Source organism: Anarhichas minor, unplaced genomic scaffold (assembly GCF_050575085.1).
Source record: "Anarhichas minor isolate MPS153535 unplaced genomic scaffold, ASM5057508v1 ptg000002l, whole genome shotgun sequence".
NCBI classification, from domain to species: domain Eukaryota; kingdom Metazoa; phylum Chordata; class Actinopteri; order Perciformes; family Anarhichadidae; genus Anarhichas; species Anarhichas minor.
Window position 1 is genome coordinate 2015002 of NW_027466448.1, and position 26978 is coordinate 2041979.

The 26978-nt window shown below is 41.4% G+C and overlaps 1 protein-coding gene across 2 annotated transcripts; it reads left to right on the forward strand.

Moving 5' to 3' along the window:
* Window positions 1-3493: 3493 nt before the first annotated feature.
* Window positions 3494-26901, forward strand: jmy (junction mediating and regulatory protein, p53 cofactor). 2 transcript variants are annotated; one of them, XM_076080045.1, is made up of 10 exons: window positions 3494-4796; window positions 13074-13247; window positions 19045-19195; window positions 19709-19878; window positions 20757-20922; window positions 21387-21577; window positions 21666-21743; window positions 22168-22263; window positions 22358-22835; window positions 23216-26901. In XM_076080045.1, the coding sequence occupies exons 1-10, from the start codon at window positions 3945-3947 to the stop codon at window positions 23524-23526; spliced, it is 2667 nt and encodes an 888-aa protein (XP_075936160.1). In that variant the 5' UTR covers window positions 3494-3944; the 3' UTR covers window positions 23527-26901. The 2 variants fall into 2 exon arrangements, with proteins under 2 accessions (XP_075936160.1, XP_075936153.1); XM_076080038.1 differs by having other exon boundaries at window positions 20757-20921; window positions 21374-21577.
* Window positions 26902-26978: the final 77 nt, after the last annotated feature.

Genomic DNA, 26978 nt, shown 5'->3' on the forward strand with positions numbered 1-26978 from the left:
TCTCTTTATATCCTGAACTGTGAGAGGCACCAATGCTGTAAGCATCTAGTCTGCCACTATGAAGGCTATAAGACACTGAAAGGTAATTGAATGCATTATGACGAGGGCAATTGATAACCATCAATTTTGTGGATTCATTTTCTGTTGATCGACTGTTGGGCAGTTTTCATGACAAGACAATCTAACCATTATTCCTCAGGCTTGTCTCCTTGGATTAACTCAACTAAAACTACACTTATGCGTAACCATAATTAGTATTGGATCATGAAGATACTGAGTGCTCTTAAAACAGACAAAGGGTTCACACACACTCCGATGCAGCTTTCCATTATGCTGAATAACCAGTGAGCCATGTGCTTTGGAAATACTGAGGGTCAGCGTTGGGTAGAAAGTGAACTAGAAACTGTATAACCCTTTAACTCTTGTGCATGCCTGTGTGTGTGTGTGTGTGTGTGTGTGTGTGGGACCCAGCAGTGGTGGACTATCCCAGGCTTTGCATTCCCCAGACAAATGCAAATAAGATGCGTCTCCACTCAGTGTTCTATATGCGAACCCTCTTACATTTTGTTTATTTAACTTGTTGCATGGTTCAGTACGTGTACACACTCACAAACTGCTGCTTCTCAACGTCTCAACCCAAACAAAGGAGAGGGGCTTCCTACCTGCTGGCTCTGAGAAGCACGGCAACTGGGGCAGTGGTCTGGAGATGCACACGAAGCCTTGGGTCAGAGCCAGGTACTGGAGAGACTTCTTTCTTTTAACCTCACGTTTTCTCTCAAAATACCTCCAGTCTGGTTGGAGTTAAAGGTTTCCCTCTCTGCAGGGCCCGCCGTGACTACTGGGAGAAGCTGAAGCCCGCGTCCGGCCATCCCTTGTGCCCCTCGATGGCCACGCCCGATAGTTGGGGGGTCACCAAAGGTCACGCTGACCTGATGCAGCAGAAGGAAGCCACCTCCCAGGAGCAGCTGAAGGCCCTCTTTGACAAGGCCAACAAAAACCAAAACAGATTGAATTGTTAAAGTTCTTTCTGCCTTTTTAAAATCATTTAACTGATAGCAGAAGACTGATATCATATTCTGCACAACTGTGAGTTACTGTAGCTGCTAAAAACAAAGCAGCAGCTGTGAATGCACCTAAAGTAATACCTAATGTCAGAAATAAACTTCTAAATTAACAAAATCAGCACGCGTGAGCCGGGATTTGTCTGTGTTGGATTGGAAGTAATTGTAGTTCAACTACAAGAAAATAATTTTGAAACGTGTCAGTTCTGGAGGTCAGAGTGGTTTTCATGCATCGGTCCATTCTAGCTAATATTTAGAGTGTTCCGTGGTATCAAAAACATGGAAATGATAGCAGCGTTACTCTCTCTGGATAGGAAGAACAATACAAAACTGCTGCTGCCATCTAGTGGATGAAAACAAAGAATAATAGGAGAAACTAAACCGTTATTCATCAACATAGGTTTTTTAACAAGTTATCTACAGACTTGTGCTCCTATTTTTAAACCAGAGAACATTTAACAAAGGTATGGTGTGTGTGTGTGTGTGTGTGTGTGTGTGTGTGTTAAACTGGATGTCCAAAGGGAGTTGTGATTTCCTGTGTTTGTCTGCACAGTGATGTGGAAATATTAGGATGTGGTCTTACATTTACATGTTGTACTGACATACGAGTGTGCTGACTAACCATCCTCAAGAAATCATGCAGGGCTCTGCAGACATTATACGTCTGGAGAAAACAGCAGCTTTTCTGATTTGTCCTACTTTGTAAAAAAATCCTGTCAGGACCAACCACTTCTGGATATGTTGGAGTAGAATATGTCAGGGGTTAAAGGTAAATGTAGAGCAGAAATGTTATCTGGAGAGATATATAATGTAATATAACAAGTGTGGGATTGTTTAACCATCAAGTACAAAGGAAGAGGAATTAATAGCGATGTATTTCTTATTTTTAAATATAATCTCCGGTTGGATTTCATCGATTTTGTATTTTGAAACTGACATCTCTCGTTTGTTTATAAGCGACTTTCCTTTGTCCTACTTCACTTGCCGTACAGCATCCAGCAGTCGTCACGTTCTCTGCGAGCTTGCGTCATGGATTTGCCCACGTGTAGATGTTTATGCTCCTCGTGCACGTCTGCAGTGAACAGAGACAGAGAGAGAGAACGATTTAGAGAAGACTAAGGGAGAATTGAGGAAAACTATTTTCATTAAAAACATTAAATCAAAGAAGAAGAAAACTAATTAATGCGGATGTATTTTAATCATTTGCATTTCGCTTTGTTTAATAAACTCTCCTGTTAAAGGTACTGTGATGCCTTCATGTTGCATGGGAAAAATGTGCTTCCTCTTCATGCTTCAATAGTGATCGTTCTCTTACTAGCCTGAAACATGTTTAAAAAAGTATCTGTGCATTAACAACTGTATTTTAACATTAAAGTATAGTATTTACTCAAAAGATTAAACACTAATATTCACAGTTGCCTTTATAAATTATAATTGTACAGTCGTGTGCACATTTTTATTATGTACATCATCAGTCAATGTCAAATATAAATCTTACACTTTAAATATAGTAAGCCTATACAAACATCTTTACATGTACATCATTACATAGTCATCCAACCCATGTATATCCATTTAGTATTTATTAATTTGCAGTATTTGTATTGTTTACAATTTACAGAACACTTGACTTGTATAGACGTTTTATTTTATGAATGTATTCATACATACACCTAGTCCTGTCTATTCTTTATATATATATATTCCAGGGGGTACGTACACTAGGGGTACTTTGGAGATTCATGTTTATAATAAAATCTAAATAAAAAATAATTGATGATATGTTAAAGATGAAAATAAGACTTCATTGATCCCTTGTGAAAGTCACAAGCTACCTGGTAGTATATCAAGTAAAATATAATCCACACCTTTACCAGATGCAACATTAAAATAATGTTTACATTAATGCATTAAACATTATAATTCAGTAACATTATATATATATATATATATATATATATATATATATATATATATATATATATATATATATATATATATATATATATATATATATATATATATATATTACTTTTTGTGGGATAGATCGATATATAGATAAACTGTTACAGCAGTTTTGAGCAAAAAAGAGAAACAGCAAAGAAAATACTTTTAAATAACATAATTACATTTATGGGCAAAAAATATGTAATACTTATACAACAATATACGTTACTTATAAACAATAACCTAAGTATTGCAATATTAAATGCACATTACACAAATTATACTGTAAAGTTGAATTTTGTGCAAATACATTTACTTCTTAAACTACTTTAACTGGGAGCAGATTATTTCGGGGTGTTGGTATTTCCTAATCTCATCATGGAGCACGAACGCATCATTGTGGGGGGGGGGGGGGGGGGGGGGGGGGTGCACCAGTTAAATCCCTCCCCGGATTTGACAACACGCACACACGCACCTTTGACTGCTTGTAAACAGAAGCTCACACGTGACACACAGAAAGAGAGCTCGAGCTCTCCGCGCGACCGCATTGTCTGCTCGCGGACAAAGAGCGACACACACACACACACACAACAATTAGCGTTTTTTTAAAATCACAGCTGAGCGCGAGGCCAGGTGTCAACGATGACAACAACCGACGTTATGGAGCAGACTTTCCACCGTCGTGTCCGAGCGCGTGAACTTCTTTAATGTCTGGATCCCAAATCCGACCGACGACGTTCGCTGCGTCTTCTCCAGCTCGCGCGCAGCTGGTAACGGGTAAACAAAGCCGGACCTTCTTTGTCTCACCTCTTAATTTAGCTCGTCGGTCGATCCGCTTCACCTGCACCACAATCTTACTTTAGCAGTAGCCGTTAGCGTCGACGTCATATTCTGCATTCATCTTTTATTTTTATTTTTTTAAACTGGCTGGATGAGATGTCATTCACGATGGAGGATAACTTGGAGTCCGAGTGGGTGTCCGTGCGACCGAGAGTCTTCGACGAAAAAGAGAGGCACAAATTTATCTTCATCGTGGCCTGGAACGTGGTCGAGGGAAAGTTCGCCATAACCTGCCACAACAGGACCGTCCAGAGACGGACTACTTTTCTCCTCGACGAGGCTTTACGCGTTACGCATCCTCCGCGCGGTGCCTCCGCCGTGGCGGAAAAACACACGAAAAGTAATAAAGATGAAGTCTGCCACGCGGGTAAAGTTAGACCGCACTCAGAGTCCACAACAAAGACTATTATTGGGGACAAAGACACTTTAAAACCCGGTGGTTCAAAGACGCCCGAGTGCGTCAGCCCCACGTTAGCGTCGTGGGACATCGTGACACCCAAAGTGATAGATATGGAGATCCTGGACCACGTGGAGGTCCCGCTCTCTCCGGATGATGCAGACCCAGACGACGGTGACGTCAGCGGCCGCGAGGACTTCAGCTGGGCCGGTCTGTTCTCCTTCCAGGACCTGCGGGCCGCTCACCTGCAGCTGTGCGCAGTCAACTCGGACTTGGAGCCGTGTTTGCCCTCCTTTCCCGAGGAGCAGTCCGGCGTGTGGTCGGTGCTGTTCGGCGCCCCGTCGGTGTCGCAGCGGGAGACGGACACGGCCCTGTGCTACCAGCTGCAGGTGTACCTGGGTCACGCGCTGGACACCTGTGGCTGGAAGATCCTCTCTGAGGTGCTGTTCTCCGAGAGCGAGGACACGGAGGAGTACTACGAGAGCCTGAGCGAGCTGAGGCAGAAAGGCTACGAAGATGCTCTGGGGAGGGCCAAGAGAGGCATGCAAGAGGTGAATTAACTTATGTTTTCATCTAGTTTGAATGAGATGTAGGTGTGATATGAATCTTTTGGTACTTGGTGTTTGTAAAAGCACATTTTTACAGCTTTAAAATCAGATGTAGATTACACCAGAAGGCATTTTTTAAGGACAACTGCAGCACACTGCAACTGCAGCAAAAGAACATAAGTTTCTCCCCCATGGTCTGCCTATTCTCCTCCTCTTCCTTTTGTGATCTACCATCTGTTGCTGCACGTTCACAGGCCTTGTAATATGAGCTGGTCTGGCCAGACATCACACTCTAGTGGGCTGAACAGTTTAATGGGAGTCTCGTAGAATAAAAAGAGAAAAGAATAGGAGAAAAACTGGGGGTGGAGTTAGAGGAATGATGTGTCACCGGTCACAGCTGTTGGGATTGTTTAAGTCCAGGCAGCTGAAAAATGTGTAGGAAGATAACATATGTTCTCATTCATCCGTCAGTTTATCACAAACATTCAACATCAACACTTCATCCTTCAGTTTATCACAAACATTCAACATCAAGACATAAAGGAACACTTCATCCTTTAGTTTATCACAAACATTCAACATCAACACTTCATCCTTTAGTTTATCACAAACATTCAACATCAACACATAAAGAAACACTTCATCCTTTAGTTTATCACAAACATTCAACATCTACACATAAAGAAACACTTCATCCTTCAGTTTATCACAAACATTCAACATCAACACTTCATCCTTCAGTTTATCACAAACATTCAACATCAACACATAAAGAAACACTTCATCCTTTAGTTTATCACAAACATTCAACATCAACACATAAAGGAACACTTCATCCTTTAGTTTATCACAAACATTCAACATCAACACATAAAGAAACACTTCATCCTTTAGTTTATCACAAACATTCAACATCAACACATAAAGAAACACTTCATCCTTTAGTTTATCACAAACATTCAACATCAACACATAAAGGAACACTTCATCCTTTAGTTTATCCCAAACATTCAACATCAACACATAAAGAAACACTTCATCCTTTAGTTTATCACAAACATTCAACATCAACACATAAAGGAACACTTCATCCTTTAGTTTATCACAAACATTCAACATCAACACATAAAGAAACACTTCATCCTTCAGTTTATCACAAACATTCAACATCAACACATAAAGAAACACTTCATCCTTTAGTTTATCACAAACATTCAACATCAACACATAAAGAAACACTTCATCCTTTAGTTTATCACAAACATTCAACATCAACACATAAAGAAACACTTCATCCTTTAGTTTATCACAAACATTCAACATCAACACATAAAGAAACACTTCATCCTTTAGTTTATCACAAACATTCAACATCAACACATAAAGAAACACTTCATCCTTCAGTTAATCACAAACATTCAACATCAACACATAAAGAAACACTTCATCCTTTAGTTTATCACAAACATTCAACATCAACACATAAAGGAACACTTCATCCTTCAGTTTATCACAAACATTCAACATCAACACATAAAGGAACACTTCATCCTTCAGTTTATCACAAACATTCAACATCAACACATAAAGAAACACTTCATCCTTTAGTTTATCACAAACATTCAACATCAACACATAAAGAAACACTTCATCCTTCAGTTTATCACAAACATTCAACATCAACACATAAAGAAACACTTCATCCTTTAGTTTATCACAAACATTCAACATCAACACATAAAGGAACACTTCATCCTTTAGTTTATCACAAACATTCAACATCAACACATAAAGAAACACTTCATCCTTTAGTTTATCACAAACATTCAACATCAACACATAAAGAAACACTTCATCCTTCAGTTTATCACAAACATTCAACATCAACACTTCATCCTTCAGTTTATCACAAACATTCAACATCAAGACATAAAGGAACACTTCATCCTTTAGTTTATCACAAACATTCAACATCAACACATAAAGAAACACTTCATCCTTCAGTTTATCACAAACATTCAACATCAACACATAAAGAAACACTTCATCCTTCAGTTTATCACAAACATTCAACATCAACACATAAAGAAACACTTCATCCTTCAGTTTATCACAAACATTCAACATCAACACATAAAGAAACACTTCATCCTTCAGTTTATCACAAACATTCAACATCAACACATAAAGAAACACTTCATCCTTCAGTTTATCACAAACATTCAACATCAACACTTCATCCTTCAGTTTATCACAAACATTCAACATCAAGACATAAAGGAACACTTCATCCTTTAGTTTATCACAAACATTCAACATCTACACATAAAGGAACACTTCATCCTTCAGTTTATCACAAACATTCAACATCAACACATAAAGGAACACTTCATCCTTCAGTTTATCACAAACATTCAACATCAACACATAAAGAAACACTTCATCCTTCAGTTTATCACAAACATTCAACATCAACACTTCATCCTTCAGTTTATCACAAACATTCAACATCAAGACATAAAGGAACACTTCATCCTTTAGTTTATCACAAACATTCAACATCTACACATAAAGGAACACTTCATCCTTCAGTTTATCACAAACATTCAACATCAACACATGAAGGAAACACTTCATCCTTCAGTTTATCACAAACATTCAACATCAACACATGAAGGAAACACTTCATCCTTTAGTTTATCACAAACATTCAACATCAACACATAAAGAAACACTTCATCGTTTAGTTTATCACAAACATTCAACATCTACACATAAACACTTCATCCTTTAGTTTATCACGAACATTCAACATCAACACATAAAGAAACACTTCATCCTTTAGTTTATCACAAACATTCAACATCTACACATAAAGAAACACTTCATCCTTCAGTTTATCACAAACATTCAACATCAACACTTCATCCTTCAGTTTATCACAAACATTCAACATCAACACATAAAGAAACACTTCATCCTTTAGTTTATCACAAACATTCAACATCAACACATAAAGGAACACTTCATCCTTTAGTTTATCACAAACATTCAACATCAACACATAAAGGAACACTTCATCCTTTAGTTCATCACAAACATTCAACATCAACACATAAAGGAACACTTCATCCTTCAGTTTATCACAAACATTCAACATCAACACATAAAGGAACACTTCATCCTTCAGTTTATCACAAACATTCAACATCAACACATGAAGGAAACACTTCATCCTTCAGTTTATCACAAACATTCAACATCAACACATGAAGGAAACACTTCATCCTTTAGTTTATCACAAACATTCAACATCAACACATAAAGAAACACTTCATCCTTTAGTTTATCACAAACATTCAACATCTACACATAAACACTTCATCCTTTAGTTTATCACGAACATTCAACATCAACACATAAAGAAACACTTCATCCTTTAGTTTATCACAAACATTCAACATCTACACATAAAGAAACACTTCATCCTTTAGTTTATCACAAACATTCAACATCTACACATAAAGAAACACTTCATCCTTTAGTTTATCACAAACATTCAACATCTACACATAAAGAAACACTTCATCCTTTAGTTTATCACAAACATTCAACATCAACACATAAAGGAACACTTCATCCTTTAGTTTATCACAAACATTCAACATCAACACATAAAGAAACACTTCATCCTTTAGTTTATCACAAACATTCAACATCTACACATAAAGAAACACTTCATCCTTCAGTTTATCACAAACATTCAACATCAACACTTCATCCTTCAGTTTATCACAAACATTCAACATCAAGACATAAAGGAACACTTCATCCTTTAGTTTATCACAAACATTCAACATCTACACATAAAGAAACACTTCATCCTTTAGTTTATCACAAACATTCAACATCAACACATAAAGAAACACTTCATCCTTTAGTTTATCACAAACATTCAACATCTACACATAAACACTTCATCCTTTAGTTTATCACAAACATTCAACATCAACACATAAAGGAACACTTCATCCTTCAGTTTATCACAAACATTCAACATCAACACTTCATCCTTCAGTTTATCACAAACATTCAACATCAACACTTCATCCTTTAGTTTATCACAAACATTCAACATCAACACATAAAGGAACACTTCATCCTTTAGTTTATCACAAACATTCAACATCAACACATGAAGGAAACACTTCATCCTTCAGTTTATCACAAACATTCAACATCAACACATGAAGGAAACACTTCATCCTTTAGTTTATCACAAACATTCAACATCAACACATAAAGAAACACTTCATCCTTTAGTTTATCACAAACATTCAACATCTACACATAAACACTTCATCCTTTAGTTTATCACAAACATTCAACATCAACACATAAAGAAACACTTCATCCTTTAGTTTATCACAAACATTCAACATCAACACATGAAGGAAACACTTCATCCTTCAGTTTATCACAAACATTCAACACCAACACTTCATCCTTTAGTTTATCACAAACATTCAACATCAACACTTCATCCTTTAGTTTATCACAAACATTCAACATCAACACTTCATCCTTCAGTTTATCACAAACATTCAACATCAACACATGAAGGAAACACTTCATCCTTCAGTTTATCACAAACATTCAACATCAACACATAAAGGAAACACTTCATCCTTCAGTTTATCACAAACATTCATCATCAACACATAAAGGAACACTTCATCCTTCAGTTTATCACAAACATTCAACATCAACACATAAAGGAACACTTCATCCTTCAGTTTATCACAAACATTCATCATCAACACATAAAGGAACACTTCATCCTTCAGTTTATCACAAACATTCATCATCAACACATAAAGGAACACTTCATCCTTCAGTTTATCACAAACATTCAACATCAACACATGAAGGAACACTTCATCCTTCAGTTTATCACAAACATTCATCATCAACACATAAAGGAACACTTCATCCTTCAGTTTATCACAAACATTCAACATCTACACATAAAGGAACACTTCATCCTTCAGTTTATCACAAACATTCAACATCTACACATAAAGGAACACTACATTATTATTAGGTGATATAATCAACAGTGACCGGCACTGAAGCGTCTGTAGTCTGGATTTAATGATATGATGTGAAGGAAGGAGAGACAATGAGAGTTTTACCTTCAGTAGTATTATACTTTATGTACATTATGTTGGCCTGTGGGGAAGTATAACACTTTTCTAACATTTTAATCATCACATTACACGTTTAATATACTGTATACCTCATCATAACACCTTGCAGACTTGGATTACAATATTATGTGATAAGAGAAAAGTACAAGGAGAGCGTTCGGTGTGTATGGAGCAGATGGAGAATCACTGCTGTGCGTTTTATCTGCCCTGTGGTGCTGATAACTGGATCAAATATGCACAAAGACCGTCCACAGATGTCGGCCATGTGTCTTGTAGTTTTTCCTTATTTGAGGCCTGTTGTTAAACAGAAGTAAGCTCGCCTACAGTCAACCAGACACATAGCAAGATAACAGTTACATTTGAATGGGGCCTCATTACACAGAAGTCTGAATATCTTCTCTGAGTGATGGGATCAGCCTGCTGTGGCTTTGTGGCACAACATTTAAGCTTCAGTTTGTTTACATCGCACGATTCCCGTTGGGGTATGCCGGCCGTTCTTTTATTCTGTGTAAACCACAAACACATATTTATATGTCTTTGAGCTGAAAGCCGTGATATTGTGTGTGAGGTGCGTGTTACCTTTTTGAGACGGCGTCTGCTGGAACCGTGAGTCCTCTTGAGGAAAAGCTTTGAACACGGTGAAGATTTAACCCACTTTGTTCTGTCGGTCACAGCTCTGCAAACAACTTTGCTATTGAGTTTCTTAAGATCACCGTTATTCCCTTTTGCATTCATGTCTCCTAAATAGCATTCGGTTCATTCAGAGAGCCATTAAACAGAGTGTCTGCTTCCTCCTGTGAGATACTTCAATTACAAGTCCTCCAGCTAGACGGAGCACATCTAGTGCAGACGAACTGGAAGAGTTGGTCCTGATGATGGGGTTCACGTGTCTGTACTGCAGCTCATATCACTCCTTTAATTATGTACTCGATGCACTGGGGAGTGCTCTCTGTACACGACCATGTGTATTATAATGAAGTCTTTTAAAGAAGTACATTTAATGTTGCACTCGCCGCTGTAGCTCAGACACTTTTTAATTACAGTTTGCTTGGAAACATTCATTTTGATGACAGAACTTTGTAAAAACTTCTCTTCCACTTCGCTGACTCTGCAAACTCTCAACACCGCATGAGTGAAGTTCAACCAAAACGTTAAAACCAGGGCTGCAGCTAACGATTATTTCAATATCTATTAATCTGCCGATTAGGGGAGATCATGTGTTCGATCGTGAGCGAGCGAGTGTGTGTGTGTGTGTCTGTCCACGGCTAATCTCGCTCACTTCTGGACTCATCAGCCTCATATTTGTTGTGCTCATCTATGACTGCATGCTGAAAGACCTCTTGTGGTTGCGGTGATTCATAGTTTTTAAAAAAGTTTTCGTTTAGCATCATTGACTCCCGACTCCTCTTAACTGACCGGTAGCCGTACTTGGTCTGTTGCAGGCCACATGTTGGCCCTTTGTCGTGGCTGAAAATCTAAAGAAACCCCTCCCAATGCGGAAGCTTTAGGATGAAGACAATCTTTCATTTGTGCTTGGAAAAATAACTTAAAAACTACAAACCTGCTGCAGATTGCGTTCTTCATCAACTAGTCAAACAATAGTTTCAGCTCTAATGAAGACGAGTAACTCTGCTGCGAACTTTTTGAAGTGCTGACTCATCAACCCATCACAAGGCCCCCCGGCTTCTTTCCTTTCATCATCAGATATATTTCACTATGTAAATAACATTACAGCGGGACTGTTGCATTATACGAGGAACACCTCTGGAAGTAGAAGGAAGTAGTAAAAGAAAATCCAGATTTTTTTTATTTGTATGAGTCAAAGTTTCACCTGAATAAATTGTTAAACTTAGTAGTTTTGCGTAGTTCGTGTCCAGGCAGGACTCTGCTCATTTAGCCCGGGGGGGGGGGGGTTCCTGGCGAGCAGCGACTGCAGAGGGGGGGGGTCGGCCGTTGGTTACGATGGTAACGCAGGCCCAAGGTAAACAGTGGCAGCAGTGTTTCCAGCTGAATCGCTCAGTGTGTATCCTCAGCAGCTTGGAGTAAATGTAAGAGTCTCCATTCATATCCGTCGCTCCTCGCAGAGAGAAGAGCACTTTATCCAGCGCTCAGGACCGAATATTGGGCGGTGGCACATTTCAATATTTATCTGAGGCACAAGTGAAGGAGACGTATTGTGTCCCATGTGAATTGCAGCCACTGGTCTCTTCAGGGCCGTGGATTGTGTTTGTGTGTACAATAGAGGTTCTGATAGCGGCTATCTCAGGAACAATGAGCAGTCTGTGGAGAGCAGGACATATGGTACGAATCAGCAACAGTTGGGGCCAATTTCTTCTCATTGTGCTCCACTCAGACAATATATTTAATGGTGTCATTACAGACCACACACACACACGCACACACACACACACACACGAAGACTCTCCTACTCTGATCTCTCACTTTCATGGGTTAGGTTTGGATTGTTTACTTTGGTTTAGGACTCATTGTAGTCATGAACTAGATTCACTGCACAATCAAATCCACTTCTTCTGTTGATATTATCAAAGCCAGCATCACTCTTCTTTATAAGTAACCCTATTAAATAGGCTCCTGTGTTGGTCATCTGACAATGTTTGCTGGTAATATATCTGCATTTTCCTCAATGTTTTAAAGAAAATTCTGCTGATTGGCATTTTAGAACCTGGAGCCAGTGAACTTTTGGCATTCTCCTTTTAAAGAAATACTTAAACAAGGAATTGATTATCATAAAACAGTCTTTAGTACGCAGCTGTTTAAGGACATTATTTAGCCTAAACGTGTCTATATTTGGGCCTCTTTTCTTTATCTTTTCTAGATGTACGTCTTCAGTAGGAGCCAAAAGCCACAGTCAGAGCAGGGCAGTCAGAGTATTAATAGAAAGACGAACACATCGCTGGTTTTGGTCTTTTCATGGGATTTGTTGACGATAAGAAAATGATAAAACACCACCGTCCTTTAACATTTAAGTGGAATATGCGGTGGATCTCTGCTCCCATTCCCCACTGCATCTTTTCATCTCTATATATCTTTCTTCTTTGTTTTGTCCCAGGTGTTGGACAAACACAGAGCCATGGACAGCATGGTGGAGCTGCTGCAGGTGTACCCCGAGGAGGACGAGGCGTACGGAGAGCTGCTGGAGGCCACGACTCAGCTCTACCACTACCTGCTGCAGCCTTTCAGGGACATGAGGGAGCTGGCAATGTTGCGCAGACAGCAGATTAAGGTAATGCACACACAGACACACACACACACACACAGATACAAATACCATCTGTTTTGGGGGCTTGATTTAAGCTGTAGTCGGCGAGCTGGTCTGTCCCGGAGCACACTTTGACTGCCTCTCTGCTACATTCTTCTCCACCAGCTACAATGTTATTCTGGTGGTTTTAAAAGCAATGGTTAGTGCTGGTAATGTCCTCCACTGAGCCTCCTAAGCCCACAGCAATGGCATTAGTTGCCAAGGATATGTGTGGTGGTGATGATGATGAAGATGACGATGTAGTAGCCGGTCTGTAGCTTTGCATCTGTGGCCTGCGTGGAGGGCAGAGGATCAGCCAGAGAGGCTTAACGACCAGCACGAGTAGTATTACAGCAGCCACTAAACCACTCGGTAATTCTGCAGCCTCGGCACACTCTTTCTCCTCTCACAGCCTTTGTTGTTTCTCTTCATTAGAGGTTTTAAAACCCGCAGGTTAGTCTCCGCTGTCTCACAGAGCTCGGTTCAGTCTCAACACTTATTCAGCCCTGCAGGAATACGTTGCAGACATTTAAATAATTTATGCACAAATGCATGCGATAGTATTGAACAACAGCAGAATCAGCTACCGTCCTCTGACGTACCGCTTCACTGCTGCTAGCATTGGCTGTGGGCGTTTAATGTATGCCTTCTGTTATCGTAGGTGTCGTATCATAGAATTTCTTAACCGATTTATGCACATCAGAAATAAAGCTGAGATCACTCTGAATCTGAACTTCTGTGCATCACGTCTGTGTGTTCACTCGACTCAGTTGGGACTAAACCACTTCCTGTTGTTGTCAGACAGCTGTCCCTTTCACATCACTCAGTACCTTCGCCTCACGTCTCTGCCTCACAGTTTGAGCTCCATAGTGAGCAGTAAAAACACAGATTCAGGAGGTGAATCTTCATCATTCTGCGTCATCGCTTACAGGTGATGCCGTTCTATTGTCAGCAGAAAGTAACGTACATGTTGTTTTTCGTTGCATTTACTTCAAGTGACCCCGCTGTGTTCAGGTGTGTCCGTTCAAGGCGGAGTCCAAGAACAAACACACAACAGAGGAGAAAGTCAGTGGTGGAGCGGCAACGATAACAAGCTAATCTCACAGCGTGAGAATAACACGAGCACAACGTCGGACTTTGATGTAGTGTTTAAAAGAATTGAGGGCTGTTTCAGCGGACACGTCTCCGTCTCTGTCTCTCTGTAAAGACTCTTCAGTCGTGTTGTGAGAACTTTCCCGTCTCTTCACCACATTCCTCTCACAGCTCGCTCATCCTGCATCGTGTCCTCACCAACAAACACGAGTGTGACCGCGTGGGTGTGTTCTGTGTGTGTGTTGCAGTATGATGGTATTTGGGTTCTTGGGCGGGTGCTGTTCTAAATTAAGCATTTCTTCTTCAAGGATCAGTATGGTTACTGTCAACAACATGAAGAAACTCCCAGAACATCAGTGACTGCATCTACTAACGAGTAGTGTGTGTGTGTGTGAATCTTAAAGATGTGCCATTGTGGTGAACAGGTTATTAAAAACACATCAATGAGCCTCAATGTTGCACAGGGGGACATGTTCCTTGAACACACACTGTAGTGTATTTACATTGCCACAAATACTCACTAGAGCCCCACATGTGGATTAATCCGCCGCTGAAAATAGTCCTCAACAAATGTCCTCCTTTTTGAGTGAAAAAGGATTAAAAACTACAGCGACCAGCTGTTTTATAGATTTATTTATCCTTTTGTAAGAATGAAATGATGTGTTTGTGACCCGTTTAGAGATGGACCAACTCATTTTAGGTGTTTGCTGACAATAACAAATTGTATCTTCAAATTGCTTGTTTTGTGGGATCAAAAATCTTCAATTTACCGTCAAAGAAGACTAAAAAATATGGTTTCCCTCGACCAAATACATTCTTTGTCGACTAATCGAGTAGTTGATATAATCGACAAATCTATAAAACTGAGTTTCTCCACAAAGAATCACACAGAAGCGTCTCTTTGAATCACAGAGATGTGCTCAGTCATTTAGTATGAAAAAGCAAAACGATGAACTTATCAACTAAATGAATCTGAGTCGGCTAAAACCAAAATGACCGATTGTTAAAGATGTTATGACTCTATATTTTATAATGTCGATGTGTTCCGTAATGTAAAACCTTCCTAGAGATCCATCTTCTTTCTCTGGAGACGTGAGTTGGTAAAGAAGTGGACAGAGCATCTGATGAAAGATATATCTTTGGAGTTGCATTATGGGAACTGTAGTGTGCAGAATTTTGGGCGCTTGGCACATAGAGGCTTAAAGTCAGGTGTGTCTTACATGGAGCTAAATCTCGTTGACCTGAAGCCTTGAGGTGTACACTCCCCTCGTTTCGGACTCACTTTACGGAGACTCTGAACTCTCCGCGGTGGAAAGGTTTCCCGGCTCCACCGGCTCCACCAGCTGCTCCCCTCGGGGCGATCCAACGGCTGAAAACAAAGCTGCATGCAAATGAGTCCTCGATGCCGGCAGAGGCGGTTGGTTTCTCCCAAACTGATGAGTCGGGGGATCGTGGAGAGCCTCTCTGCTTATTGTGACTGTAATTTACATACAGTTTGCATCCTGCTACGCTGATTGATGGAGGGACAGGCCGCCAATGACTTCATGTGTGACTACACGTGGAAACGCGTGAGGACGTTAGAAAGCCGACAGTGAACTCAACTGTAGAGATGTTTTGCAGGAGGTTAGGGGTGATGAAGGGTTTGTTAGCCGTGACCTTTCTAAGTTGTATTCATCGACAGGTTGTGTGTCTGTGTTGTGTGTTTGGGGGGCGGTGCAGGGTCGGTGTCCTGTTGCCTGGAGGGTCAGAGGTCACCCATGAATTAAGAATGAGGTTCCTCTGTAACGTGTCTGAGAGACTTCTGTACCGCAGTGAGCTCCAGTTACTGATGCACTGTTACATGGCGACGGGTGTTTATTCCTCCAGCTGTCAAACTTTACCCACGTCTGTAAATACCACGTTCAGTGAAAAGTGTTCCTGAATGTTCTTAATTAAATACATCATGACTCACAGAAACACCTCTATGGTTATTGATTTAATCAAATGATTTCCTTGAATAATGAAACATGCTTGTCAGTTTTTTTTAAAGCCAAAGCTGACGTCTTTAAATGTCTTGTTTTGTGCGACTAACGGTTAAAAAAAACCCCATAATATTCAGTTTACAAGCAGACTGCGTATGAATCTGTATTTTAATGTGTGAAGTTAAATTACAGCAGATAAAACAGACTCAATCCAGACATGTGTTGTCATGAATACAAAGGTTTCATGAAGGAGAGGTGGAGGTAAGACGGATCCAGATGTTTACATGAATCCCTGGTGATAACTTTATCGTCGTCAACACATCTCATGAAAAGACGAAATGTGTCAAAACTTCCCACTGAACAATCTCACAAATGTATAGTTTCATTTCTTCAAAAGAATCACAAAAGCTTTCAGCAAACGTCACTTAAACGGGACAACGCGGTGCATTTGTTGGGGACTACTTTCAGCGGCGGATTAATCCTTGAATAAGCCACCGCGTGTGTTCATGTTAATTAAGGAACATGTCAGTCAGAGCAACCGTGAGGCTCATTGATGTGTTTTTAATCATTTCTGGACAACAATAGAACTCTGTGGCACAGCTGGATGAGATGTATCAGCCTCTGGATACACATCTCCATTGTCTTCTTCTGACTTTTCATGAGCCATCATGCAAACCTTTATGTGGAGCTCACCAGTGTTATGTCCATCCACATGCCTGATAATCACTGCCTAGCTTCTCTCACTGTTTTAACCCGACGAGATAAAGCTCCACCGTGACCGTATCCACGCTGTGATCCCGGCACCGCGGGAGCTGACCTCACGTCTATTTTCAGAGAGTTTGACGCGTCTGTGTTTTGTCACAGCTGTCGACCGCCAACAGGTGTTGAAGGAAATCACTCAAGGTGGCATCTTCCCCCGTCGCCTCCTGCCTGGTTTTAGTTGTACACAAGTTGGGAGCTGACTTAAATACAAGGTGTTAAACTGCTTAATTATGTAGTTTGTTTACTGGTATTCACAGACACCTCTCTCTGTCTCTCTGCATGCATCCCCTTGTGCTGCAGCCTTTACATTAATCTACATTAAGTCAGTTCAGACTTGCGTGTAAAAGGCACCAGGATGTGAGACAGATGTGTTAGATTAAGGGGTGCAGGTCCGTAAAGACCTAAATGAACTAAGTGCGGTTCAAGGAATCCTTAATTATATCATGTTGTGTTTGAATACGCTCCTGAAGCTTCATTGTAAATAAACATGTCTGCTCTGCACGAGTCGTCAACATGAAGTAAACAACAGATGCTTTTAGTGTCTGTGTGACTGATCTGCCTTTTGTTGCTCTGTTGGTGTTGATGTTGGCGCCTGCTCTCCTCCTCCGATGTGTTGGTGCTTTGGTTACTGTATGCTTTGTGTTACAGGATACCTGAACAATGAGCTCACTCACTGACTTTTGACTTCATATTTTCTTTCTCTTTTTCTTTTCTCGACTCCACTCATTCCAACTTTCAGACTTTTCTTTCTGGTCTCTGACGTAATCTCTCCTCCCTCTTTCGCTCCCGGTTTCACCCCAAAACCACTCCCTGTGTACACACACACACACACACACACACACACACACACTGTAAAAAGCACAGAGTGTGCTAGCGGACATAAATCAGGGCCTTTGAGGTTTGTTGGTGTTTATTTCTGAGCACCTACACACATCTGTTCTCCGTTGAGATATTGGTGTATGACTTTAAGTGCACGAGGCTCTCTGAGGAAGTTAACCCGCTTGTGTACATTTTGTTCCATGTGGTCTTCTCTTGGAGGGGGAGGGGGAGGGGGGGGGGGGGGGGGGGGGAGTTCAGGTCTCCACGTGGCGCTGCTTCCCCCTGTTTCTCACTCTTTTTCCACATGGCCTGAGACGAGCTGGTGAACTCTGGTTGACATGATGTGATGTTGTGCCACGTAACATGAACTCCTACCGAGGTGTGTTCAGCGTTTTCTCTTTCTGTTGTCAGAGATTTGTTTTTGTCTTTATTTATTTACTGTCCCAGCAGCCCAGTAGGACACTGGGTTAGTGTCACATAAACATGCACGAGCATGCCAGGCGTCAGTATCACCGCCATCTGCTGTCATGGGCTGGTATTACACTGAACACTGCGGTGAACGGTCTGTGCTGAACCAGAGGTTTTCAGGGGGAGAGGTGAGGCAAAGATGCTGTGTGAGGAGGTTAGTTATTGTTTGTTCTGCTGTTTCCTGTTTGTGTCATCATAGTACTCCTCCACGGAGTCATACCGGAGCACTCAGACATGACGCACATTTGTAGGTGAAGTGACTTTCCGAGGCGAAGATTTCAATGTCCGCCACAAATTAAGGTCCATAAATCTGCTTAGAAGTCATAAGAAAAGACGACGCCCCCTTATAGCTGCAGAACTTATATCGGTGCCGATATCGGTATCGGTGCATGTCGAGCCAGTTTGCCAAAATGTAAACGAATATACAGACGATAAAAAGTCCACAGCTAACTCACTGAATCCATGACAACACTTCCTGTTTACATCCCCTTCAAAGTTTATTATCTACCAAAGAATAGAATAATAATATGAGGGGAACACGACCAATAATATAAACGTTTGTCACGTTGCAGTAGACGTATATAATGTGTGTTAATGTTGGGGCAACGTGTCCGTACTCTCTGAACTCTGTTGTGTGTTGATGTTTAAGGGCCTGCTTTGAACCCCCCCCCCCCCCACAGATCTCCCTGGAGACGGAGCGCCTGGGGCCCCGTCGAGTGGAGGGCCTGAGGAAGGAGGACGAGGAGTGGCAGAAGAAGGCTCACGCCGCCGTTCTGTCCATACAGGACCTGACTGTCAAGTTCTTTGAAACCACGACTCGGGCACAGAAAGGTGAGCGAGCGTGAAAGGAGGCTTTTCCTGTGTTTATAAAGAGTCTCTTGTCTTTGCCGTGATGTGTTGTGTGTTTACTCCATGACAGAGTGCAGCTAACGCTCCACGTAGAGATGATTTAAAACCAACAGCCCCAGTCTCAGGTTTCCAACCTCGCATACCAAAGAGATTTCTACAAGTCCTCCAGAAGTATTTTAATCCTGAAACAATCTCAGCTATGAACCGTTCGGAAACACGTCAACATGTTTCTGTTTAGACGAGGAACAGGCTTCACTGACCTCCAGTTAAAGCACATGTGCACCAAACACTGCTTTGTTTTCCATGTAAGGGCTGAAACTAACAGTTGTGTGCTTTGATTCATCTGTGAATTACTCTCTGATTAGTCGATTCCAGGTTCAGTTTGTAAGACGGTAGAAAATAGTGATAAAATACAGTAAAATATGACGGTGGCGTCTTCAAACAGTCAGTGCAGCTCTGGTCCATCTCTTGACAGTAGTGTTATACGTGTTGCAGCTTTGCACGAGCGCATGCGCGCCGACCAGAAGAAGTTTGGCAAGTCGGCGTGGGCGGTGGTGGTGGAGCGCATGGAGCGGCTGCAGTACTCCGTCTCCAAAGAAACCCTGCAGCTGATGAGGGCCAAGGAGATCTGCCTGGAGCAGAGGAAGCACGGCCTGAAGGAGGAGGTAAAGTCCACCGACGCTGCTCACAAGAAGGTTTATCACCGAGGAAGATCACGCTGCGTGTTCTTATAGTGAGTCTGTTCAGAAGCCACAGTAACCAGGGATGGAAGAAGTACTCCAGTTGGTAGCAGTACCACGGTGTACAAACACTCTGTAGAAGTCTTACTTAAGTAAGAGTATTGGCATCAAATACTTAAAGTACTAAAAGTCCTTATTATGCAGAGGGGCTCATAATACATATTATTTATTGGATTATAATTATTGGTGTATTAATGTGTTCATCACTTTAATGTTGCAGCTACTTAATGTACTGCTGGGTAGTTTAATCTGTAATTATACATAACAATTAATGAATAATATTTTTATTAATAATCTGAATCTGCAAACTAAGTACAAATGTAAACAAATGTTGGAAAATAAATTAGTAAAAAATACAATATTGGCTTCCAAGATGTAGTAAGTAGAAGTATAAATTATAAAGTGTACCTCCAACTTGTACTCAGGTGCAGTACTTGAGTAAATGTACTCGACAGTAACAAGAGTAAGGGACACGACCACTTTGAGAAAGAAGTAAGATAATGTCCGTGTTAGAAACATGAGCTCACGGCTCAGACATCCTGCAATGGAGTGAATAACATCCTGCTGTACAACAGTGGAAATGACTCATTGGGAATGATTGCAGGGGTCACGCACTTACTGTACAATACATGTGTAAATACATGAAGAAGTACCTGTTGTAGCTCAGAGAGAAAAGGAACGCATGTTAATTAAAAAACAAGTGCGCAGACAGGAAGTACTGCAAAGTCACCCGTCCTGTGGCGGATCCCCTCCGCTCTGTGGTTTAGGAGAGTAATGCAACAACTGTGCGTCTGCGTTTCTAGATGCAGAGTCTGCACGGTGGAGAGGACGCCATGCTGCGCCTGGACCAGCTGGAGGAGCTGTACTACGAGCTGCAGCTGCAGCTGTACGACATTCAGGCGGAGGTGCTGCGCTGTGAGGAGCTGCTGCTCACCGCTCAGCTGCAGAGTCTCCGGAGGCAAATGACCGGTGAGCATCTTTGAGGGCTTTAGTTCAGCTCCATGGAGCAAATGTGTCATTCAAATGTAAAACAGGCCATTCAGTTAATATCCACCACAAATCTATGGCTTCCAAAATGTTTGTGTTAATGTTAAGAATAAATATCGGCCGATATGTGGTTGTGTCACATTTTTTATTAGCTAAAAATGAGTCTCAAGACGCCTTACTTTCCCAACTCTGTCTTTGCAGTTCTAAAAAGTTATTTAAAAAAGTAAATATTAAGAGCCAAGACTGATCTTTGTTTAGTGAGGTAATTACATTTATTCATGAGGGACCATTAAAATACAATAAAGGAATACTTCACAGTTAAGGCTTTGATTCTGCTGCATGAGTTGTGTGAGAGTCTGTTCAGAGATGTGCTTTAATAACCTAAGAACCCGATGAAGCAGTGTTTATAACTGCGTTTGGTTGAATCTCTTCTGATGTTGTACCAGAGCGACAGGACGAGGTCGTTTACTACGACGCCTTTGAGAGCCCCGACGCCATGAAGGGCGACGAGGACCCGGCGACCCCGCCGCCCCCCCTCAGAGAAGAAGAGATCAGCGTCCTGCAGCAGAGGACGAGGCAGCTCGAGGCCCGCAGGGGCCGCATCACCGGCAAGAAGGTCTACCTCAAAAACAAGAAGGTAAGCGCCGACGATGAAGACGTCTCTGTGGAAGTGTTTCAGAACAGCTGCACAGGTCAGTTTATCTCCTTTTGTTTTTCTTCAACAGGAAATCTGTATCGTCAATCACAACCAAAAGATTCAACAGCGACAAGGTAGCCATGTGTCCCTACAGACACTGCAACAGGTAAGACACCACTGTGTGCAATTCATAAGCATTTTGAATGGGGCATAAAGTTCCCTCTGGTAAACCGTTTTTACCAAATACAAGTGTATTTGTCCAGGGCTTTTATTGTGAAAGGTAAGAACAGAAGTAGGGGATCTGGTCTGCGCTGCCTTGCCGTCTTGGTTTGGACTACGGAGCCTCCGTGTTGTTGAACTTTATACTGTATGTTTTAAATATGTCCGTTCTGCACAACGTGATTGGTTGATGCCTTAAATTTAGGACCGGGTAAGAAGGGTTAGGAGGGTGGCGGGTGGGGGTGTGTTGGTTTCGTCCACCTGGAAGCAGACCGAGAGCCTCCTTTTCAAACGGTGCGGTTGTTTAGTCCGAGTTGCATCGTTGACGAACCACACTAAGACACCAAACTTCAAACTTGTTTCCCGTAAAGGGAGGTGAAGCCGAGGAAGACGACGAAGCCAAGAGCAACGCCAGAGTGAGTCAGGACAGGCAGAGGACTCTGGACCGACTTCGCAGCCTGAAGCAGGTGAGAAGCTCAGACGTCCACTGATGTTCAGCTCCTTCTGAAGAGCTCCTGTAACCTGTGACTGACCCCGGTGTGTCTGATCTTTTGTTACCAGCGTTATCCCGGCCAGGTGACCCTGAAGTCCAGCCGGCTGCGTCTGAGTCAGCCTCCCGGCCGGAGGAGGTCCGGCCAGCAGCACGGCACTCACTCGGCCAGCGTTCCGACCGACTGCATCTCCGATCTCCCAGAACTCTCTGCTCCTCCTCCACCCGACGCCTGCAGCTGCGTCTCTCTGCCTACGGTTCAACTCGATAACCTCGACTCTTCGCCTCCTTTCCTCTCGCTGCCTCTGTCACTGGGTGCTCCTCCTCCTCCACCACCTCCCCCTCCTCCACCTCCTCCCTCAGAGGACCAGCAGGGTGATGGCAGGGAGGGTAACCCCAGCCCGGTGCGGCGTCTTGAATGCGAGTCTGAATCTTCGTCTCTGCCTCTGGCTCCGTTTTCCCCTCGCTTCTTTGACAGCAGTCAGCTGCAGACGGCGAGGAAGAAGCTGAAGAAGACGGCCTCGCTGGACTCGTCTCAGTGGAGGAGAGGTGAGGAGGGAACTCTTTTATTGACGTGTGTCAGAACAAAGGAAAAGGTTCAAGTTTAATTACAATAATAACTGCTTTATATAGAGAGGTGATCTCATCGTGAACATACCTTCTTCATGCATACATTCATTTCTTGCAGCTTTTCCAGGTTCGGGTTTTGTTATTTTCATTAATTACAACATTAGGAATTATTGTTAAAAACAGCTTGGAAGTATTTAAAAAATTGTGATATCTATCTATCTATCTATCTATCGTGCCCACTGGTTTTCCGTGATACTTTAATACTTGAAACGACAGGTGTTAAATTGCGTGTTATATAGTATTAAAAAGTCTTTACCTTGTGCATGAGGCTGACTGTAGCGTCGGTGTGTTTCCTGCAGCGAGCTCCCCCATGGACGAGGTGCTGGCGTCCCTCAAACGCGGCTGTTTCCACCTGAGGAAGGCCGAGCTGCGGGTCCTGGCCCCGGACCCGGACGACGACGGCGACAACATCCTGGCTCAGATCCGGCAGGGCGTCCGGCTGAAGAAGGTGCGGACCCGGCCGGAGCAGCAGCGCCAACACAGGAGCTTCACCCACTCCGCCGACGCTCTGACCCGCAGCATCCACGAGGCCCTGAGGAGAATCAAAGAGGCCTCGCCGGATTCCGAGTCGGAGGACGAAGGCCTGCCGTGCACTGACTGGGAAAACTAGCGATTGGAAGTTTTTATTTTTTCGGATACGTGGAGCCAAAACGAAGAGGAAACAAGCAGACAAGCCGGGGTTAAATCACCTGGAGGTAGCTTGGTACAATTTGAACAAAAACACTTGATTTTCTTCTTTTTTATATATCACAAAACCGCTCGGAAGTATGTCGTTGTTTTTTAATTCATACTTCTGTGTGTCGTTTGTAAAGATGGACCACTAATCTTCTTTTTTTTAAGTCGTTGCTGTGGCGTCCTCGGCGAGGATACAACCTCTGACCTCTCATCATGTCGTCTACATGTCAGAGTCTTACTGTAGCTTGCTGTGATGGGTTTGTTTTAGGAAGTGAGTATTTAGTTTTTTACGTTTCTCTCGCTTACATCGACACAGTAAGCGTTCACTGAACACGCGTGCTGTACACTTTTACATTCAACTACGCGACAACCATCCATACTGTATATTTCACTGCATAGAAACGTGTATGCAGAGGAGGATCATTCCCACTTCCTTGAAGTAATCGTTTGACATTTTAGGAGATAGAGCTGCTGGCTGTAGCTTCATATTATACAGAAATTCTCAGCAAAATGGGCCAATAAGTATATTTCCCAAAAAATGTCAAACTACTACTTTAATTTCATCATCCTAGTGGGAAGAATGTAAAAACACTGGCTTTGATTTGTGTATTTAGCAAATCAGTCATGCTTGTTTTTAGCATTTTCACTTTAAAAATGATAGATATATTCTAAAAAATGTTGCATATAGAGGTCTATATGACTTAACAATGCCATAATATTTTAGGGGAAGGACATCAAAGTCCATTTCAATCTCCGTCATCGGTTCTGGAAACAACAGGAAGTGCTGACACTATCCTTTTAATGGTGCCAATTTGCCAAAAATGGGGCTCAAATTGGTTCCCACAGTGTGACTCACTGACTCCATGACAGCGTACTTCCTGTTTACATCTCCCAAAGCATCATGGGAAATGCAATTCCAAAACCAAGAGCAGGTTTTCTAATAACAGGAGTGACAAAAACCCATAAATATCTACGTATTCGTGTTCGGAACTTTGAAAGTTTAACACGCTGTAGCTGACAAGTGAGAGTTTATGTTAGAATACGATCCAAATAAACCGTTTACCTGATTTACTGTTTACCCAACAACACAGGATCAGACCGTTAGAAGATCAGCTGGTTCACAAACACCAACACTGGAGATATTAGCACACAAACACCTGTAGTTTTTATCAGATACATATTCATAACAAATTATATCTGTTGACTTGTGCATCCAAGGACGCCATTTTGACCGGGTCAGTATTTTGACAAAGTATATTATATATAAAATATAAACGATTACTTGAATATAGCTTTTGTCGTTTTCTCTGAAACTCAAAAGGATGGATGAAACATTTTAATATATGAAGAGGGTTCTCCTCTAATGAATAATAACGATCGCCCCCCGTTATGATACATTTAATTACCGATAAATCACAATTCATGACCCAAAAACATACAAAAGAATATTTTTTTTAATGGAGCTCTACTCTGCTGGAACAATTCTGCAGAATACAAAGTATTTAAACGATTGTTCTAGTAATTTCTCAAAAGCAGAAACTGAAATGATTCTCCGGTTGAAGCTCCTAAAATGTGATGATTTGCTGCTTTTATCTGTTTTACATCACTTTCTGTTTTTTGGGACAAAAGAAGCCATTTGAAAACGTCGCTTTGTGAGCATCTTTCACTATTTTAAAGACTCTGCGATTACTTGAGAAAACAACCTGCAGATGCCCCCCCCCCCCCCCTCTATTTATATACTTTAAACACACGTGTGTAACAAACTCCAGGATATCTGGTTCGGATAAATGATGTAGAAGCTTCTCCTTGCAGCATATTTGAAGCCTGTCTGCAGGGACGAGCTGAAGTCTGAGGCTTCATCGCCCTCTGCTGGTCAACATTTTACATGACATGTGATCGTTTTATTTATTTGTACTGTCATTTTATTAACCCGAGAGAGTCTTCTCTCCTTCCACTGCCTTCAAACATTCGTTTTCCAAGCTTGTTTACTTATGGAGCTGTGGAGTGTGTGTGTGTGTGTTTTATACCAATCTCTTTATTATGTGTTAAACTGTGTCAAACCTGTCTTTAACTGAATCTCACCCTTACTCTCCTGTATTTAACAAGTAATGCACTGATGGTTACATTTAACAGGAACAGTTTGACTTTTGTTGGGGTGGAAATTCATTCATTCATCTTATTTCAGGCCGAGAGTTTGATGAGACTGTTAGAAATGCACTCGTGTCTGAGCTACAGCTAGCCGATGGTATGGTTAGCTTAGCTTAAAGAGTGGAAACAGGGGGAACTGCTAGCCTAGCTTTGTTTAAATGAAAAACCTAGAAGCTACCGTTGCTCTGTATTGGCCGGATGTATGAGTACATAAGCGTTTGCTAACAAAGAAAGGTGATAAAATGAGTGTTGTGTTTAATTATATTAATAAATCTGACACATAATACTCCTTTAAACCACTAAACTGTAGTTTTACACTTTTGGTTTAAACAAACACGGTATAACGTGTTAATTAGGGAGGTTTTGAGTCGCTGGTAGCCGTTAGCTTTCGACAGAGCTAGGCTAGCTGTCCCCCCCCCCCCCCTCCCCGTTTCCAGTCTTTATGCTAAGCTAAGCTAATCGTCTTCACATTTCCCGCACAGACGTGCGACAGTGGCGTCAATAATCTCCTTAAAACTCTCGGCAAGGAAAATAAAACGTGTCAAACTGTTCACTGTGAACATAATGGAGTTAAACAGCTGCCGTTTAAATAGAGAAACTGTTGCTAAGTGTTAGAAATCATCGTGACTCTTGAACGTGTTGCATGCAGTGCGACGACATCGTGGCTCAAACTGTGCTTCTCTTCCATCCACGGAGATCTTTAATGATATTTAACATTTTTTACATCATGTGTAACAGTAACTCCATCACACTGCTCTCTTATTTTATCATTTTATTTGAGCTTATTAAACCATTGTGCTTTTGACAAAAACCTGTTTTTTAAACGTGCAGAATACGACACTAGTTGAACCTTTTACGACCTTATGCATGTGACGAACCCATCACAACGTAAGTGCAATAATTAAGAAGAAAAGTCATTTTTATGAATTAAAATACTGTTATGAAATGTAAAATTATATCCGCATGCCTAAATGTATTGAAGTATTTATTGAAACTTCATATTTTAAAATGATTTTTAAAAGCATACAAATGTAAATGTACTTTATAAAGTTTTCTTTTTTGTTGCTCTTTGTTTCCTATCATGACATTCCTCTCCGCTTTCTATATCCTGATTATATTTCCCTTTCAAAATAAAATTAAGCACCAACATGTTGTCTTAGAATACTCTCCGGTGTCTTTTATTTTAATAAATTATTAAGTAGTTTATAAACATTTAATAGATGGATTATATCAACAGCT

What these genes read in the sequence shown, in the direction of transcription:
- jmy (XM_076080038.1), top strand. Translation starts at nt 3,945, where the DNA reads ATGTCATTCACGATGGAGGATAACTTGGAGTCCGAGTGGGTGTCCGTG. An exon ending in TCTACCTCAAAAACAAGAAG is followed by an intron (nt 21,578 to 21,665) that starts GTAAGCGCCGAC and finishes TTTCTTCAACAG; the next exon opens with GAAATCTGTATCGTCAATCA. An exon ending in CCCTACAGACACTGCAACAG is followed by an intron (nt 21,744 to 22,167) that starts GTAAGACACCAC and finishes TTTCCCGTAAAG; the next exon opens with GGAGGTGAAGCCGAGGAAGA.